At 38.0% G+C, this 18,237-nt stretch overlaps 1 protein-coding gene across 3 annotated transcripts in view; it reads left to right on the plus strand.

Moving 5' to 3' along the window:
* KIF13A (kinesin family member 13A) overlaps positions 1–18,237 on the plus strand; it is a 104,921-nt gene that overhangs the window by 66,061 nt on the left and 20,623 nt on the right. For all 3 annotated transcript variants that reach the window (XM_058044934.1, XM_058044915.1, XM_058044925.1), the window contains exons 14-25: positions 373–503; positions 2,253–2,339; positions 2,448–2,614; positions 7,754–7,964; positions 12,445–12,607; positions 13,248–13,388; positions 15,015–15,164; positions 15,315–15,479; positions 16,055–16,228; positions 16,766–16,917; positions 17,031–17,163; positions 17,256–17,402. In XM_058044934.1, coding sequence (XP_057900917.1) covers positions 373–503; positions 2,253–2,339; positions 2,448–2,614; positions 7,754–7,964; positions 12,445–12,607; positions 13,248–13,388; positions 15,015–15,164; positions 15,315–15,479; positions 16,055–16,228; positions 16,766–16,917; positions 17,031–17,163; positions 17,256–17,402 — 1,821 coding nt within the window. The remainder of the gene's footprint in view (positions 1–372; positions 504–2,252; positions 2,340–2,447; positions 2,615–7,753; positions 7,965–12,444; positions 12,608–13,247; positions 13,389–15,014; positions 15,165–15,314; positions 15,480–16,054; positions 16,229–16,765; positions 16,918–17,030; positions 17,164–17,255; positions 17,403–18,237) is intronic.

An 18,237-nucleotide genomic window follows, 5' to 3' on the forward strand; every position in this document is an offset into this window, starting at 1 on the left:
TTCCTGAAAAGCAGAGAACTCTGCACCTTGTTTTACTATCTATGCTGTTCTCTTAATTATGCCTATATGACATGACTGATTTTCTTCTGGTTTTTGTGTTTATTGTATGCCTGCATGCATAGTGTGAGAATACTTTTTAATCAGAATTTGTGTGTCAACTGCTTCATTTTGCTTTAGCTAAAACTGTGTGAAGATGAAGTTCAGGGCAGAACAACAGTTTGTGTGTGTCTGTTGCTGTCTTCAGATGTGCTGTGGCATCATTTCTGCTCGACAGACACACAAACTGTGCAGTCTCAGCACTTCAGCTAATATTTTCTTAGTTATGTCAACAATGGTAGTTTGCTTGTCTCTTAGTAACAGCTTGTTTTCTAGGAGCACACAAGAGTTGGTGCAGATACCTCTCAGGATATTCAGCTCTTTGGTATAGGAATCCAACCAGAACACTGTGAGATTAATATTGCTTTAGATGGAGAAGTTACACTCACACCAAAAGAAAATGCAAGGTAAGGAACATCAGCAGCACTTTCCATCGAAGTGGAAATTTGTTTTAATTTTTGACAGATAGTGACTTTCATGCATTTTTATTTTACACAGACAGAAGTATCTTATGTTCTGACCAATGAGTATTTTCAAGGCAGTTGACTTAAAGAGATACTTAGAGGGAAATTCAGCAATTAAAACTAAGATTTCCCTGCACATGTGAACACTCACCCCCCCCTCTGCAGGGCAACAGGCTGTCAGTGGTTTGGCTTGGAATAAGCCACCTAAAGAAGGTACTTGGTAGGAGAGAGGGGCCATTGCCTGTCTGTATCTTGGGTAGCAATGAGATCCCTGAGATGCTGCTGGCTGTTCTGGCCTGTGTGATGGGATAGTAGCTTGTGTCTTGATGGCAGAGAATAAACGGTGCCTTGTGAGTAGTTCCTGTTGTAAAGTTCAATATTTTGTGAGGAAAAGGTGCTTCAAAGGTCTGAATTCTTTTCTAAATCCTTAATTACTGTTTTGTCTAGTTAATATGCAGGGTAAAGTAATGCTTCACCTTTTGTTTCTACTTCTGTATTTTAATAATTTTTCATTCCTGGGGGACTGTGGCTCCTTGGGTGGAATTGTAAATGTCTTTGTCACTTGTTCTCCAATAGCATGTGATAAAGCAGTACCTTTGTCCTAGTTAATAGTCATGTGCTTGTCTGAAATTTGAATATCTAAATAATGTACAGATTAGTATCAGAATGAGAAACTGAAGTTTGAGAGACACGTAAAAATCTGATTTCTTTCAGTCTTCCTTTAGTGAAACGCATTTGTATTTTCTTCTGCAGCCTACAGTACAAAATTTCAAACGGATGGCATTCAGGCTTGTGGTGATAAAGTTACTGTACTGGAAATCAGTAATTTTGACTGGCAGGAACAAGGGCACATGTCAGTGGAAAAAAACATATTTTGTTTTACTCATGGCTGATCTGCAATGCTTAAGTAACTATTTTTAAGATATGAGTATCAACAGAAATTTAGCTACCAGAATTTAATTGAAAAAAGTTTAAAAAAAATCTGATTTAAAATGAAATACTTATGTGTTTGTGTTGACTTACATGAGGCTGCTGAAATGAGAGTGCTGCATCTGAAAAGCCTTTTTCATTTCACTGAAGTTTTTTCCCCTTTCAAATAAAATGCTCTGCTTTGTGACTCACACATGCAAAAGTTCAAGAGCTCAATTTTTCTCATTTTGTGATTGAAACTTAAATACAAAGAAATACACTAGTATACCAGATGTTCACAAAAATAGACCCTTGTCAATAATAGAGACTCTATTTGTTGAAAGAATAAAACTTGGATCTAAGAATCTTCTCTTGTGCGTGAATGCCGAATCTGTTAACAACATGTTTTACAACTCAGTATTGACTAAGTTGTATCTTGGAGAGCTCTATCAGTAGGATTTGCATACATTTATGTTTGGATTTTATAAGTTTATAAGAAACAGGCAGTGACCCAGTTTGAGAAACAGCCATTTAAAGAAAGCTTTGCAAACAAAATCAACCCTGTCTGTATGTTACTGAAGAGTTGTACCAGCCAAAGGCAGAGGGGAAAGGTGCTAATTCTGACAATAGAGATCAGACCAGTAACTTTCCCAGTGATCCTTTCATAAGAACCTAGCTGATTTGTTACCATATGATACAAGTGACTGTCAGTAGGTGGGAGAAACTGCAACTCTTCAATCTTTTATTTTCAGGATTTCACTGGAGTTGTATTTTTTCTTTCAGATCCTGTGTAAATGGTGCACTGGTATGTTCTGCCACTCAGTTATGGCATGGAGATAGAATATTATGGGGAAACAACCACTTTTTTAGGTAATAGTTGATGTTTACATTCCACCCATTGTATATTCAGCCTATTTTTTTTCCTTTCATTATTTTAGATAATTTTTTTTTATAAACTGAATTTCCATTTTTGCTCAGAATCAATTTACCAAAGAGGAAACGTCGAGATTGGCTGAAAGATCTTGAGAAAGAAACTTCCCTAGGAGAGCATGATCTGGATGCAGCTAGTGAAGCTTCTTCAGAACCAGACTACAACTATGAGTTTGCACAAATGGAAGTTATTATGAAGACACTGAATAGTAATGGTAAGGCAACTGCCAGATAAAAACGTTTTCTTGGATTGTCTAACAAATTCAGCCTGGAACTCAATTTCTGGGTAAAACAAGGAATACACTTGTTCCAGGGGCTTTGGAGGATTTTTGGGATAAGATATTTTTCAGAAACAATGTGTGTGCAAATATATATATGAAACATATATAACTATATATATAACTATATATATATATATATATATGTGAAAAAATATGTGCACCAAGGTATAAATACACACACAGGATAGTAGTTGGTTTGTGCCCTGACACAATTTTATTTGTACCTCTACTCTCTTTTATAGTGCAGCTGAGTTGTAACCATATGCCTGTCAAATTATCATCCAAGTTTACTAAGTTCTTGTTTTTGTGAGTTACTGCAGAAAGAAGAGGTGCACCATATATGGCTCAGTTATTTCATCCTCCTTTTTGTATCAAATGTTACTGACACCATTTTAACCTTATTAAAAAACCATTGAAATGATAACAAAGCAAAAGGCAAATGCCAGCTTGTTTTTCGGCTCTTAATCACTCTTAATATTTCATTTAGTATTCGTTAAAACAAATTGGTTTTTTGGAACAACACTATAAGATATAATATAGATAAAATAACGGTATGGTGTATGTAAAACAATATGGCTTTTTCATGATTTCCAGAAGGCAAGTCATAGTTCATGTGATATAATAGAGTATAAAGACATGCTGAAGAACTTAGTAAACTACAGAATGCTTTGTACAGGTTTTAAATACACAAAATCAGAGAGGCAAATACCTTGGGATTTGGTCCCTGATCAAGAAGACAGAGTAGACGGTGGTTCATTGCTTTCTGTTCTCCTTTCTTCATCTCTTCACAGTGTTTCCATGGTTTGCTGTGGTTTGCATGTTGCATTTACTTTTTATTTCATCTCCTCTTCTTGTTTTACTTTTGTCTGTTTTGCCATTGAGCACAGCATGATGGTTTCATATGTTTGAAGCTGCAATACTTCGCAGGTTTTTTTACAGTTTAATTTTTAATGAGGTTGCTTGTGTGAGTTACAGGATCAGGTCACTTAAATTGATATGAAATTGCTGTTTGGTAACAGAAATATTCTCATTACAATTCACCCATACCAGGAGATGAATTTCAGAGGAATCTGCCATCCTGGTGGTCTTCAGTGTTGTCATCCCTTGTGAAGATTCTGTTGCCCGTTTTAAGGCCTCAAACCATCTCATATCTGTGCCAAAACTGGGACAAAGGTTTTGAACTCAATTGGCTTGTGCATGAGGCTGCTGGAAAAGTCTGAAAGCATTAATTGATGCTTGATCTGCTTGTTACTAACTGGAGATTTGACTGAAGTGTATCAGTCTATAATGAGTCAGTGTTCTTTGAACAAGGGGTCACATTTTTTGGTTATCATGTGTTGTTATCCAGCTGATTGAAACAATTCTTCACAACATTCCAAGTGTCTTTACATTTTAGTTCAGTAAGCTTTTCTGATTGTGGTCCAGGCCAGTCTTTGTTTTGGTTGGTTGCTTTCTGTGTCTTGGTCAAGACCTTGCTATTCCTTAAAGCTCTTCCTTCCCTACTGCAGAGCAAGTGTTTGCAGCCATACATGTCACACTGTTTCAGAAGGGTCATATCCCAATTTCTGCTGCTTCTGCCCACTCCCACATAGGTGTTGCTTAACTAAATTGGAGTAGTTAGTGACAATAGAATGCTGACAAAACAAGTGACTGTGAGGATCATAGCCTGCTCTTTTGATTTGAAGTTAGATAAACAGAACCTAGCAGCACTTTCTCAATGCTAAAATACCTTTTTTCTGATGGGCTTCCAGTTTGTTGTGTAAGAAGTGAAGCAGCTTTGTTACAGTACCATTTATTTATTCTTCCTTAAAATGAAAAATAAGTATGGGTAAGGAGGAAGAAATAACTAAATGACTGAAGACTGTTAATTCTATTACACATATTTTCTGTAGAAGCCCTAAGAGGGGAATGAAGAGATATTTAAAAAATTTGATTAGATAATTATTTTATAATCTTGTACAGATACAGCCTAAAAGCAAGAGGGTTTGGTTTTCCTTTGTTTTGGTTTTTGGATTCCTCCCTCCTGCTGGATTTGTTTGAGAATTATAATCCTCTTTAAATAAATATCCTGGCTTCTCCAGGGTGCAAACACATTTGTTTTTATGGCATGTAACCAGTGCAACAGTGTCACAGACTCCATCCGGCTCCAGAGAACCTCTGAGGAAAATGTGTAACTTTGAAAACTGCTGTAAAGAAAACATCCCAATTCTTTCCTTCCTTCAGCATATTAACTTTCTTTGTGGGATTCTGTCAGATCAGCTTTGTACTGCTAATTTGTGATGCTGGTCAAACACAGACTGCATCAAAGAAGTTTACTTTATTCTTGTATACTATGCAGCGGTTAAGTAAACAATGTGATTAGGTTAGGCAGCTTCTCATTTTAGCAAACAAAACTGTTACAGCTCAGGGAGAGGATTTTCATAAAACTTAGCAAAGCAGCCTGTGTCATAACCCTCTTCTAGCTTGCTTAGACAAATATACTTGCAAGAAATGTTAGGGAATTTATTTAGCATCAGTGTGACTCGATTAACAGATTGCACATGTGAATTCAGTAACATTGTAGCAAGGTAATAAACGCTGCTCATCCTGTGAAGAAAATACATCTTTGTGTTCTGTGTTAGTAGTCTATGATTTTGCAGGGGATTAACTGCATATGAATATTTTTTTCAGGGTCATTGAACTCTTGTCACATAAATATGTAAAGGGTTGGGACTTGGAACTTCTAACGCTGTATGGAATTTGCTGTGTGTTTGGCAGGCACTGGGTAGAATCTTCCTTAATTTATTTGACTTTGCATGCGGAATCCAAAATTGTAGAACATGGTGTTTAAATTTAATTTAAACACTGTTGTAGTTCTTTTGAACTGTAAAAAATCTTGACTGTTTATTTCTTCAAATTTTACCTAGATAGTTTATAACTCACTCCATATTTTACTTTTTTCCTATGACAGCCTTAAGGTTTTCTCAGTAAACTCTTTCCAAAGCTAAATAAAGAACTTTTCTAAGACTGTGAATTTACCTTTTGCATTACAAGACAAGCATAATCCACCTTTTTTTCTTTTTTTTTCCCAAGCAGTACAGGATTATGTTGCAATTGGAAAGTTTTATACTGTGTTCTTCCATCTTGTTCCAAATATTTATCATGGTGATCATGGTGTAATTTGATCCTATGGTTGTTGTGATCCTGTAAATCTAGGTGGCTGAAAAGTTTACTTTTATTAAAAAAATCTGTTTCTTGAACTCATACTGCTCTTTGAGCGGTTTAGGAAAGTCTCATCTTAATGAGTCAGCCTTAGATTAATTTCCTGTGTTTGCAAACACAATGGAGGGATTTTAATTTCTTCCATGTCTCTACTCTGTCATCTGCATAATACCTGATTTTCTCAAATATTCTTCTATATAACTAAAATTTATTTGGGGAATTATGCAGCAAAGCCCATGTATTTTAAGATAGTTCTGGTGTTATCTGGAGGAGTTAGAAGGATCATGATGGTGGAGATGAACATTAATAACTTGGTTTGTAGTCCAGAATTTTAGAACTTGGTTCAGTCTGGGTTTTGTTTTTTTTTTTTTTTTTTTTGCACTGTTTAAAAGCTAATAATAGCTAACTTCTTTCTGAGAATGTCATGTACTAAAAAGTAATATTTCTAGTTATTTTAAGGCACTTTTATGAATCAGTAGTTTGCTATTTGGTTCCTATTTATACTGACTGATTTTTAACTTTGTGCTTTATAATTACCATTGTGGTGGTATTTGTGATGCCTTTGTGTGAAGCCAGTGATTTCTTCCCTGAATAATGCCAGGGCCACAGAAGCAGCCTGCAGAAGTGTTTGTTAAAACCAAAGGGAAGATGGTTTATAACTAAATCACACAGATGTATTTTTTGGTTTTGTTCAGTTTTTTTTTTTTGAGTGGCACACCTCTAGTTCCAAAATGGGACAGTGTAATTAAATCTAGGTTTATTTTTCTCCCTCCTTTGTAATAGACTGGCATCCTTAAAAATTGCAGCAGCTCTTTTTTAGTTTAATAATGAAATAGAAGGGGTATCACAAACAGTTATTTTAAAGCTGAAGTTCTTTGCATTTGAAAATCCTGCCCTATCATAGAGCTGCAGTATTGCTTCCTCTAGCAGTCGACCACTCCAGCTTTGGAACTCCTCTCTCTTCCTCTTGTGTACAGAATCAGCAATCTCTTGGGTGGTGTGCTGTCACTCAGTTGTCTAAATTGGTCCTTTTGCAAACCACTTTTTTTTTGCTGTATTTGAGCTTTCAGAGATGTGTGCATGAACCAGGTATATAGACTGGTGGTACATAGAGCTTGCTCTATTAAATGGCTCTTTCAGAGGCACGGGCATGGGACCTAACCCTGGGAACAGGCAGAGTAATGTTTAATTCCTTTGAGTGCACTTCAGATTTATCCCTAGCTGACTGACACAAGCAGTTTTTTCAGTATTGAATATCCAAACGGATATTTGTTCTGTGTTGATACCAAGATGAAATGAGGTTTGTAAAGCTAAATGCAGAAGGCCCCCCCAGGACATATTTTGTCTGCCTCAGTGCTGTGCAGCACATTAGTGCAGTGTAATGTGTGACCAGTCAGACCATTTGTTTGTCTAGGTTTTCATCTGCAGCTCTCCAACGTGTTTCATTCTCTGCCAAAACAGAGAAAGTACATTGCTTTTTACTTCCTTAAGTCGTTTCCTCCTCTGGTTAACATCATCTTCTCTTGTGTTTTGCTTTGTTTTCTTATTAATGTGTTTCCTTTTCCATCCTTTTTTTTTTTCCTACTGGGATTCTGGAATATATTATAAATACACAGCACTTAAATGTGCAATAGACAAGAGTCTTAACCATTGTTCTAGCCTTTTGCATGCCATTTGTTTTTTAATTTTACTGTGGATTTATCTATTTAATGCAATATTTAGTAAATTGGTGTGCAATTTGTGTTTGCAGACTCTGGGGTATGTTGATTGCTGTTACCAACTAAATAATGAGCGTCCTGTAATGCTGAAATGGCATTTTTCTCATGTTTTCTGGGGGGGGTTCTCTTTTTTTTTTTCCTTCCCTTCTTTCAGACCCAGTACAAAATGTGGTGCAGATCTTGGAGAAGCAGTACCTGGAGGAGAAGCGGAGCGCTCTGGAGGAGCAGCGGGTGATGTACGAGCGCGAGCTGGAGCTGCTGCGGCAGCAGCTCTCCCCGGAGAGGCAGCACCAGCACGGCAGCGACAGGCTCTCCTACACTGCCCAGGCTGCACAGCAGAAAGTCAACCTCTGGACAGAGGAGAGGTGAGAATACTGGAGTTAAAACAAAGTAGTAAGAACTACAAAGGGTGAAAGATGTGCCTGGAACCTTGCATCCAAAATCAGTAACACTTTCTGTGGAGTAGATGTGCAGAATAAGATCTGCACTTCCACCACAGCATTAGCATTTGTTTAGGGCTGAGTTGGGATGTTTAACATGTGCAAGATTTAACTCACAAAAGACATAAAAATTTCGCTTTTTTGAGCAGTATTATAGGTCGGTCTTCTGTGTGGTTTTTTGGTTTGTTTCTTTATTTTTTTTTTTACTTGAAAACTGCTTATTGAAACATTTGGCTTAGCAAGTATTGTTTTAGTTCATGAAAGAAAGGAAAGAATTGTGCTGAAAGGTAAATTTGTCAACTAAGACTAAAGAGTCCAGTAAAGAGTATTGTGTTTTGCAAGTATACAATGAGAGCAGTAATACTTTGCAATCAAAGAACCATAAAAAGTACAGAGAATGGGGATCCGTATATGTTTGTACGTTTGTGTTTCTAAACATAAGTCCAGCTTTAGGAGACAATTGCTCTGGTTGAGCTGCTTAGGAAGTTAAAGGCTTGCCATGAGGTGAATTGGCCTCTTTGCAAAGGAATAGCAGGCACCTGAATGCAGCCTTGGTGAAAGACCATCATGAGGTTGGGAACAGTTAAAATGCACTCTAGGAAGATGTGAGCAGAGCACTTTTGACAATGGAAGAAGTTTGTTCTTGGTGTGATTGAGGAGAGAAGGATGCCAGCTCCACGGAGAGAAGTTCAAGGGGCAGCAACTGAGATGATTTAAGTTTTCTGAATACCAGTGAGTATTCTGTCATTGGGCTTATTCATCAGGAAGAATGTCTAGATGTTCTAACAAGTTTCTTGTAAATTTATTTCATCCGTTTCTTTTAAAACAGAACCTTCCTTATTCACTTTGTGGGGTTTTTTTTCTATATGTAGTGAGTTTGAGTGCTCTTTTTTAATGTAATTATTTTTGCTTTATTCTTCACCATTAAAAAACCAAATCAATTTACAAGAGGGATCTAAACCAAGATAGTCAACATTGGTTTGCAGCTTTCAATTGAGAATGTTAGAAATAGAACAGAACAGATCTTGGTTTAGTTTTTGTGCAAGATTTTGTTTTGTAATTTCTGCCCAGTTGAGCCTGGGAAAAAAACCTAAACAAATAGCTAACTGTTGACCAGCAATGACTAGAATGTTTTTCATGGCAAGTGTAGGGAGAAGTATTTCTATGATTCAGCATTAATTTAAATAATTGTTTGCCCCTGTAAAAGCTAAAAACAGAGTCATTGGGAACTGAAATGTAAAATGTCACAGAGTTATGGTTGGGATTTGCAGACCCCTTTAGGGCTGCACAAGCGTGAGAAATGTGTTAGCTAGAGGCCTTTCTGTTCAGAACTGCTTTGAGCACAGCAAGGCCATCCAGAAATCATTGATAATGCAATGCAGTAGCAGAGAAGAGAACTGGGCTTACTGGCAGGGGAGGCAGTACCTCTGAAAAGATGCAGCAGAAGGGAAAAGGCAGTAGCAAAAAACTTGCCTGTCCTTGAGAGCTGTGACGAGAAGATGGCAATTGATTCTCTTAAAACTACCCACCATAACCACGTAATCACAAAAAAGAGAATCTGGGGTGATATCAAGGCTAGGTGTTCCATCAGCTTTCACTTCTCAGTAGTTGTTAGCTGTTTCTGAGGAGGAGCTGTGCTTTGAATGAGAAGGTTTGCCTCTGAATTTCATGGGTGAATGCTTTACTCTGTATAACTGCTGAACTGTTTAAAGCCTGTACTTTGCTGCATTGTAAAGAAAAGGAGAATGGATTCTCTTTGGAGCGATCCATGAGGAATCTGATAATGTTTTGGTGGCCCTGCCATTGAATAAGCAGTTTTCTGGAAGAACTCATTATCATTTTCCTGTCCTCCAGAAGACATATGATATACTTAGATATACTTTTTATTTATTTGTAGTTCTAGAAGAGGTTTCGGCTGCTGAAAAATGGGGGGAAAATGAATCATCTTAAATAAGAAACCAGAAAAAAAATCTTTGAGTGGTTTCTGCTGGGAAAGCATGGCGACATGTTGCTGAGAGGATGTTTACCAGCCAACTGGCCAGAGGGCAAAAAATCCTGGGAAGAATGGGAAGACTGGATGTGAAAAATGTGCAAAAGTTCCAAGAGTCTGGGTTGCAGGGGGATTTGATTGGTGCAGTTTTAGCTGCCTCTCTGTTCCTGTTGCAAATAAAGCTGGGCTCTACTGGATCAGGCAGCAAAATTAATTTGATAGGTATCAAATGTGGACATGAGGCTGTATCTGTCAGATCAGCTGGAACACATTGCACAGAGGTTATTCCCACTTCCTGCTGACTGTGGAAGGCCAGGTGATACCTGGCCTGGTTTTAAATCCTGTTGGCATAAAGTTAACCCATTGTAACTTCAAACAAATTTTATTTGTTGAGGTGGCAGTGAGTGTCAGTTGTTTCTCCTTGTGTGGCTTAAATGATTATTTCAAGATTTCATGTTCAATGAGTATTTGCTCCAGTTAATACCCTAGTGGAGCTTATGTAACCCTAGTGGTCATATGTTTAATGTAGTGAAAATTAAGAAATTCTGTCTGAAGTGCTTTTTTTCCCTTTCTGGAAGGATTCTGGCACAGCTGTATGCAGAAAAACGTAACTGTTATAAGAACTGCCCATAATAATTGGTTGAGTTACTTGTAAGGTTGCCTTACAGTCTTAAACCATTCCTTTCTCAAGAATCTAGCTAAGACTGGTGTGGGAACCTCCCAAAAAACTTCCAAGATGCTGATGTCCCAGAGCTGGTGTCCCAGATTAAGGAAGTGACTGGCTGTAGCTGGATCCAATGGCTCTTACAGCACTTACATACAGATAAAAGCTGCCTGCTGTTTCCCAAGTTAGGCAGTTGTTTTACAGTGGTTGTGGGTGTGGTACACTCTCAATATCAAATACTTTCTTGGGATTTAAGTTTTGACTACCTTAATTTGCCATGTGAATCCGGAATTATGACTCTCTGTGGAATGTGTCACTCTTGTGGTCTTGAATTGCTTATTTAATTTTGATAGTCTGGATAACAGAAGCAAGAGGCAGAGAGAAAGGAATTTTTCCATCTAATGCTGGGAGGAGATATGGAGGAAGTTACTAAAAATCCACCTACAATAGTAGCTATTTAAGACCCAATAAAACTCACCACTATTGCAAACCCAGGCTGGGTAGGGGAGAGAGCCAAAGCTGCATGTTTTAGCATGTTGAAGGCACTAAAATTCAGGGCTGCTTGCTAACACTGCTGGATGTTTCCCACTTTGGTTGTGGTATCAGAGGACTGTCAGAATGTGGTTTGAATTAGCCATTCCTAATGGATTTTTTAGAAAAAGATAAACACTCAACCACTCATTCTGTTGGTGACTGAGGCGTGTTAGCAGCAGGCAAACTTTGCCTGTGTTCATAGGAAGGCCTTTATTCCTCCTACAGTTGTGTATAATTTAATGTGTTTAATAGAAATGAGAAGTGTATTGCTCAACATGTACCATATTTCAGTAGGACTTTGCATAGAAAAGCTAAAAAATCATCCAGGGGAGAGCTGGTGACTGAAATATCCAAAGTTTGATCTTGAGTTTTATAAAGGTGGTGAGACACAGCAAGTGCTGTTGAGATTACAAAGAAGGCTGAATGAGGTTTGCTCAGAGGATAATCATGATAATTTAATAATTTAAAGATGAGAATCCCAGGTGAGGGCATATCTTGGTACACAGGTGTATGTTTGTGTCATAGCAGGTTTGCCAGGTGTTGTGTTAGAGTAGATTTGTTCAGACAGGCCTGAGAAACCTCTATGGAATTTGTCCAGAAACTGAGTGCACAGGCTTTAATCTGTGCTCATTCATCTGTTACTTAAAAGATACCTTGAGTAAATAGGATTTAAGTTTTTTTATTTATATTTTTTTAATGTCTATGCTTGAGTAAGTGGCAAGAGGTCTGTGGTCACTGCCAAGCCCTTGGAGTGATACAAAGCTGTGGCCTGCAGTGAATGCATATTCTAACATTATGGTCTGGGGAAGAGCAGGTTTTATCAGGATGAAATCTCACATGTTGGGACTGGTATATTCTTTGGAACAAGACTCCAGATTAAAGGCAAAGACAGCTGCAATTATTTCATTTCTTGAAAATTTGAAATGTCCTCAAGGCTTTAAACAAATCATCACTGTACCAGCTCCCATATTACTGTGACCTTTTATTTGGGCATCACCGTACTAGACGTGCCTCAGCAGTAATTTGTTTGTTTAATATGTGATCACTGCTTTCCCCCAATAAAATTGTGTGAGTGTTTTATGTTCACTGACACAGTGCTGCTCAGCATTTCCTCTTAAACTTGTTTCAGAAAAGCCTTTGTTAGCATCTCTATTTGCAGCTTTCCAATAATAGAAATAGGTTTCTGTGTATTTTTCATGTTACCTACTGCACCACAGGGATGAATTGTTTCGACAGAGCCTGGCTAAACTTCGAGAGCAAATAGTAAAAGCAAATACTCTGGTGAGAGAAGCAAATTTCTTAGCAGAAGAAATGAGTAAGCTAACAGATTATCAAGTAACACTTCAGATCCCTGCTGAAAACCTCAGTGCCAACAAAAAGGTAATGCTAACAAAGAGTGCTGGAAAATGTAGCTTTGTGGCTAAACTTTGTAGACATATGTAACATTCATCCAGCTTGAGCCAATAAAATGTTAGTTTTGTTAGATTATGCATAGGCAAAATAGAAGTGCTACCTGATTAATATACTGAAAGTGAGTAATTAAGTAAAAATGGCAACAGAGCATTAAGTATGGCTCTTGCTGTTTTCAAGTGTGTGATCAACATATGTGCAATGCAAATGAAGAGACATTTGTGTTCTGTTGCTGCAGAACCTGCATTTTAGTTTTATCTGCAGAAGTTAACGGGTTTTGTTATAGTTTCCTACAATTTTGTGTCTTAAAGGGTTTTACAGTGCTGCTGTAAATATGATAGCAGTTAGGAAAATATACTTGTCCTAAGGGCTTTGATTGAGTGTGTTAATGTTCCTGTGGGAATAGTCATGTTTGAGAAGCATAAAGAGATGTGGATGCTCAGAGATGTGTATAGGCCATACTGTGTCTGAGGACAGAAGTAGCATGACTGGCATGCAGAGAGAAGCTGCATGTTCTGTATTTTATTCCTTTCTAGGAATGCAGTTTGAGTGAAGAGTTAAACTACTACATGCACATTTCCTGCACTGATTGTTTTTTCTTCTGATTTAGAGGGGTGCAATAGTAAGCGAGCCTGCAATTCAAGTGAGAAGAAAAGGAAAAGGTACTCAAGTGTGGACTATTGAGAAACTAGAGAACAAATTGATTGACATGAGAGACCTCTATCAAGAATGGAAGGAGAAAATTCCTGAGGTAATTTATGTATTCTTGAAATGGATCAAAGATTGAGTTTGTTTTCTTTAAACCCCTTTTAATACGTTATAGACAGCAAGAGCAATGACTTTGTGTATGAAAGGATAGGGTACTATGGTTTGTTTTTTTTTTAAAAAAAACCAAAACAAACAAAAACCCAGAACAAAACCAGTATATAATACTAAATATTCAGAATCCTCACACATAATAAAACACAGGTATGTCCTATCTCACTTGTGTTTTCAGATGTTAAGTCTGCTGATGTCAGATATAATTGTGCTGAGGTAGTGACTCACAATGCCACTAAGAGCATATGTTTACCTGGCATGCAGATGACCACCAGCTCTGAATGGAAGCAGCAAGCTCCATTAGAAATACAGTTATTTAGTGTGTCAAAGCTAACAAGGATACTGCTTAAGGTGCAGAACATAGGAGTGGCATAAAACTTGATTTTAAATTATGAAATATTCTGTAATTTCATTTGTATATTTCCCAGCCTTAAAGCAGGGAAGAAATCAATTGGAGATACTTGGTCTCATCAGCATTTCTGTCAAAACCCAGTGAGGTTTTGCGAGAATTTAAGTATCACATTAGCCTTGGCAGATAAGCATGAAATTTGCCAAAAACTTGCTTTTTTACTAGAAAGAGATTTGATATTTGGTATTCCAGAAGACATCATCTAAGTATCCAGCTAGAAGTGCATAGGAAATATATCTTACTGTCTACTGGCTGTTAGGAAGCGCCTAAATTACTTGTATCAAGAATCATTCTTAAATATGTTTGAACAACTCTTGTGCCTTTGTTACATGCTTTGGACGGGACAATGGGAATCTCTAAAATCATAACACAGGGGAGGTCAAGCACTTCATCTGTGCCCATTGAAGACAACGATGATTTTGCTGCTGACTTTAGTAAGAACTGATAGCACATATTTGAATACATTATGTCTGCCTGAGCCAGGATCATTCTTTCCATGACCTATGTCGTCCGTAATGCATGTGTTCTATGTGCTACATAGAAACACGTAGGTCAAATGCATGTGTTGAAGACAAAAGAGGAGAAGAAGGGAAGGAACTAACAAATTCACTGAGGAGTGCATATTGTCCTAGGAATCTGCATGAATTCTTTGTGGCTGTATGGGGAATGCTGCAGGTGTGATCTCAGCTCTATAGGAGTCATAAGAACACTTGTTGACTTAAGTAGGAATCATCCTGCACCTTTCCTTTGCCCTTGTGCTGGTAGCAGCCAGACCAGCACAACATGAGGATGGCTTGACTTCTTGTTTAGGAAGTATAAACAGAGCAGAAAAGGTGAAACATCTTGAAATCAATGACTACTGTGACTGCTCATGGTAAAGTCTGCTTTGCCTTGAAATTGCTAAAATATGCAGGCTATCATGTTATTATATCCCTTAGTAAAGAAAGGATTGTATAATGTCTCATCTCAAAGATTTCATTTCAAATTTGTAATATGATTCTAGTCTCTTTCTGCCTGTGTTACAGGAAGGAACAAAGATGGGTAGTGGAGTCATTTTTGTGCCACGATCTTTTAATACTATGAGGTTATTTGATCTCCTGTTCCCACACTGGTGGTTTTGTGACATCTCTTTCATTATCTCTAAAACAGATAAGGAAGCTGATTGGCAAGAGAGGTGATCCTTTCTACGAAGCGCAGGAGAACCACAACTTGATTGGCGTCGCCAACGTGTTTCTGGAGTGCCTTTTCTACGACGTGAAGCTGCAGTACGCCGTGCCCATCATCAGCCAGCAGGGCGAGGTAGGGCTGGGCTGGGTGTGCTGAGAGCTCCTGCAGGACTCTTTGTGCTCCTTAGGGCTTTAGCAAGCAAATGGTGCCTGCTGTCTTGTCCCCCAGTTAATTGAGTGTTTTTTAAGGGGCCTTGTATGTTCTCTGTGTAATTGCCTTCAGGTGGCAGGGCGGCTGCATGTTGAAGTAATGCGTGTCACCGGGTCTGTCCCAGAACGTGTGGTGGAAGGAGATGACTCATCTGAGAACTCCAGTGAGAGTGGGAGTCTGGAAGTCATGGATAACAATGGAGAAATTATTCACAGAGCGAAAAAGCTCTCCTGTAGGGTGAGTGACAACACCTGATGAAGTGTACAGTTTCAAGCCTCTGTAACTATGTAGTCAGTCTGATGTAAAGTACTAGGCTATGTAGATGACTATTGCTGGCTCAAAAGCCCCTGAAAGGACTCCTCTTGTTCCAGCTCAGGGTAGGCCAGTCAGTGGTTTCCAGTGGCTCATTTAATTTGTTTTAGTTCCCAGTAGATGCTGATCTGCACCATAAACACTGGTGTTACAAGGACAATCCTTTACAGACACAGAAGGGGAAACAGTTTTTCCCTGTCACTATCTCCTGTAGTTTGATCATCTAATGTAGTATCTATGGGTGGTGTATGAATTTAATTTCTTCTGTGATAAAGTATTTCATTCTCCACTCGAGCTTATCAGCTTCCCCCAATGAAACATGTACATGGGTAAGGTCCTTATGTCTACATTTCTGTATATACAAAATCATATTTTTAAGGATGTTCCTAAATGGGAGCATCCTTACTATCCTTTAAACCTTCTTCTTGGCTGTTGGTCTTCAATTTGCAGTTGAAGAGGAAACAGTCATATTCGTGACAGTATCTGTTTTGTCTCCTCAGGTAAAAATAAAAGAGGCAACCGGACTGCCACCCAATCTCTCCAATTTTGTCTTTTGTCAATACACATTTTGGGATCAATGTGAGTCAACAGTAGCAGCACCAGTAGTAGATCCAGATGTGCCTTCACCTCAGAGCAAAGATGCTCATTTTACAGTGATCTTCTCTCACTGTAAGGTAAGTATTTTTATTATGAAACAGCGTTACCAGGAGGATCATATGTTTGAGAGAAACTGTTTAGGGTCTGAGCCTTGTTTTGCTGGGGGAAGAAGAAGGAGGGAGTCAAGTCATATGACTAATGACTTATAGCTATGCTTCAGAATGCCTTAATATTTCACTTCATCACTTCTTCAAAATGTAGCAAAAGGAAAAGATCTTTTTATTAGAGATCTTTAAAATTCAGATGTGAATTTAATGTATGGAGAAATCTATCATTTATATAATGACAGCTGATTATATACTTGTTTGATAAGCTCAGTAGCTTAAAAGAGTTCACTGGAGCTGAGACATCACTTTTATGATGAAATGTGGTATGCAGGAGCATTAATTGCTGAGATGATGAGGTTTTACAACTTTCATGTTCAGAGTGAAGCTTTGTGGTGCAAACTGTATGGTTGATCAGGCAGGAAGTTAATTGTTTGTGTCCTTAGAAGAAAGTTCAGGAGATACAATTATTTAATATGATTGAATGTGATTTGTTTTTCTCATTGCTAGGACTATGTGGTGAATGTCACTGAGGAGTTTTTGGAGTTCATTTCAGAAGGAGCTCTTGCTATTGAGGTGTGGGGTCACAGATGTACTGGCAATGGCAGCTCTGTTTGGGAAGTTGATTCCCTTCATGCAAAAACTAGGACGCTGAGAGACAGGTACAAATGAATTACAAATGAATGCTTCCATCAACTTGTTGTAAGTTTTGTAATACCTGCAGTGCACAAATACTTTGAAGCAACCATGAGTTTTTATGGGGATATCTTTTTAGATGGAATGAAGTAACTCGAAGAATAGAAATGTGGATTTCCATACAAGAATTGAATGAGATGGGTGAATACACTGCTGTTGAACTCCATCAGGCAAAAGATGTAAACACAGGGGGAATTTTCCAGCTTAGGCAGGTATGTATCTTTTCCTTGCCATCTTATTCATGCTTAAGTTAATTTTTAAATTTTATTCTCAGTTTTTCTCTCCCTCTCAATTTCCTGCTTAGGGTCATTCTCGCAGAGTTCAGGTGACAGTGAAACCCGTGCAGCATTCAGGAACGTTGCCTCTCATGGTAGAAGCAATTCTTTCAGTCTCTGTAGGTGGGGTGACTGCCAGATCAACCAAACTGCAAAGGGGCTTGGACAGTTACCAGGTAAGGCAGTTAATGTCTCAGTTTGGTGTAGTTCTGCTGTTCTAGACCCAGCTCAACACAATTCCAAAAGGGACCTTAGCACACCGGTACATGATATGCAGTTTTACATGTGCTTGAGGTTAGTACAAGTAATGTGAGTCTGTGGTGCTAAACCTGCTTTTTTTTGCTTATAACTCAATTTATGACTGATAAAGTACCAAGTATGGCAGGACAGAAGGAATATGGGAATTGTTTTTACCTTTGTGTAAAGAGGTGATTAATACTAGATTCCTAGTGCTATTAGTTTTCCTCCCTTCCATTGAGGAGGGGAAAAGCAAAAAAAAAAGGAAATTTATTAGAGAAAATTTAGTGAGATACTATTTAGCTTCTCGAAAAGCACCAAGTTGTTATTTGATGAGAATCAAAACCAGTTGTGAAAGGGTTATTTGATAAGAATCAAAGCACTGAATGTGAAAGGGCTATTCAACGTAGCCAAGGAAGTCCTTAAGAAGCATAAATTATTTCAGCTCATACTGGACAAATTCATATTGGAAATAAACCATGATTTTAACAGTGATGGCAAAGAACAAGTGGAATGGGCCACCCAGGGAAGCAAGGTGCCTTTTGAAGAAGGTTTGCATTCAGTTCCACAAATAATTCTAACCTTGGATACAGATGAAACTGTAAAACTTGAGATTAGTGATCTGCTTGCTCAATCATTTTTCTGGCACTGGATTCTGTGGCGATTTTAATTATTTTATTTTTAAAATAAACATATTCACTAATACTCAAATCATTGCTGACCTGCTACAGTGTAATAAAAAAAAATTTTTTTCTACCTTTAATAAGACTAGCT

The sequence above is a fragment of the Melospiza georgiana genome, chromosome 1 (assembly GCF_028018845.1).
Source record: "Melospiza georgiana isolate bMelGeo1 chromosome 1, bMelGeo1.pri, whole genome shotgun sequence".
In the NCBI taxonomy this organism is placed as follows: domain Eukaryota; kingdom Metazoa; phylum Chordata; class Aves; order Passeriformes; family Passerellidae; genus Melospiza; species Melospiza georgiana.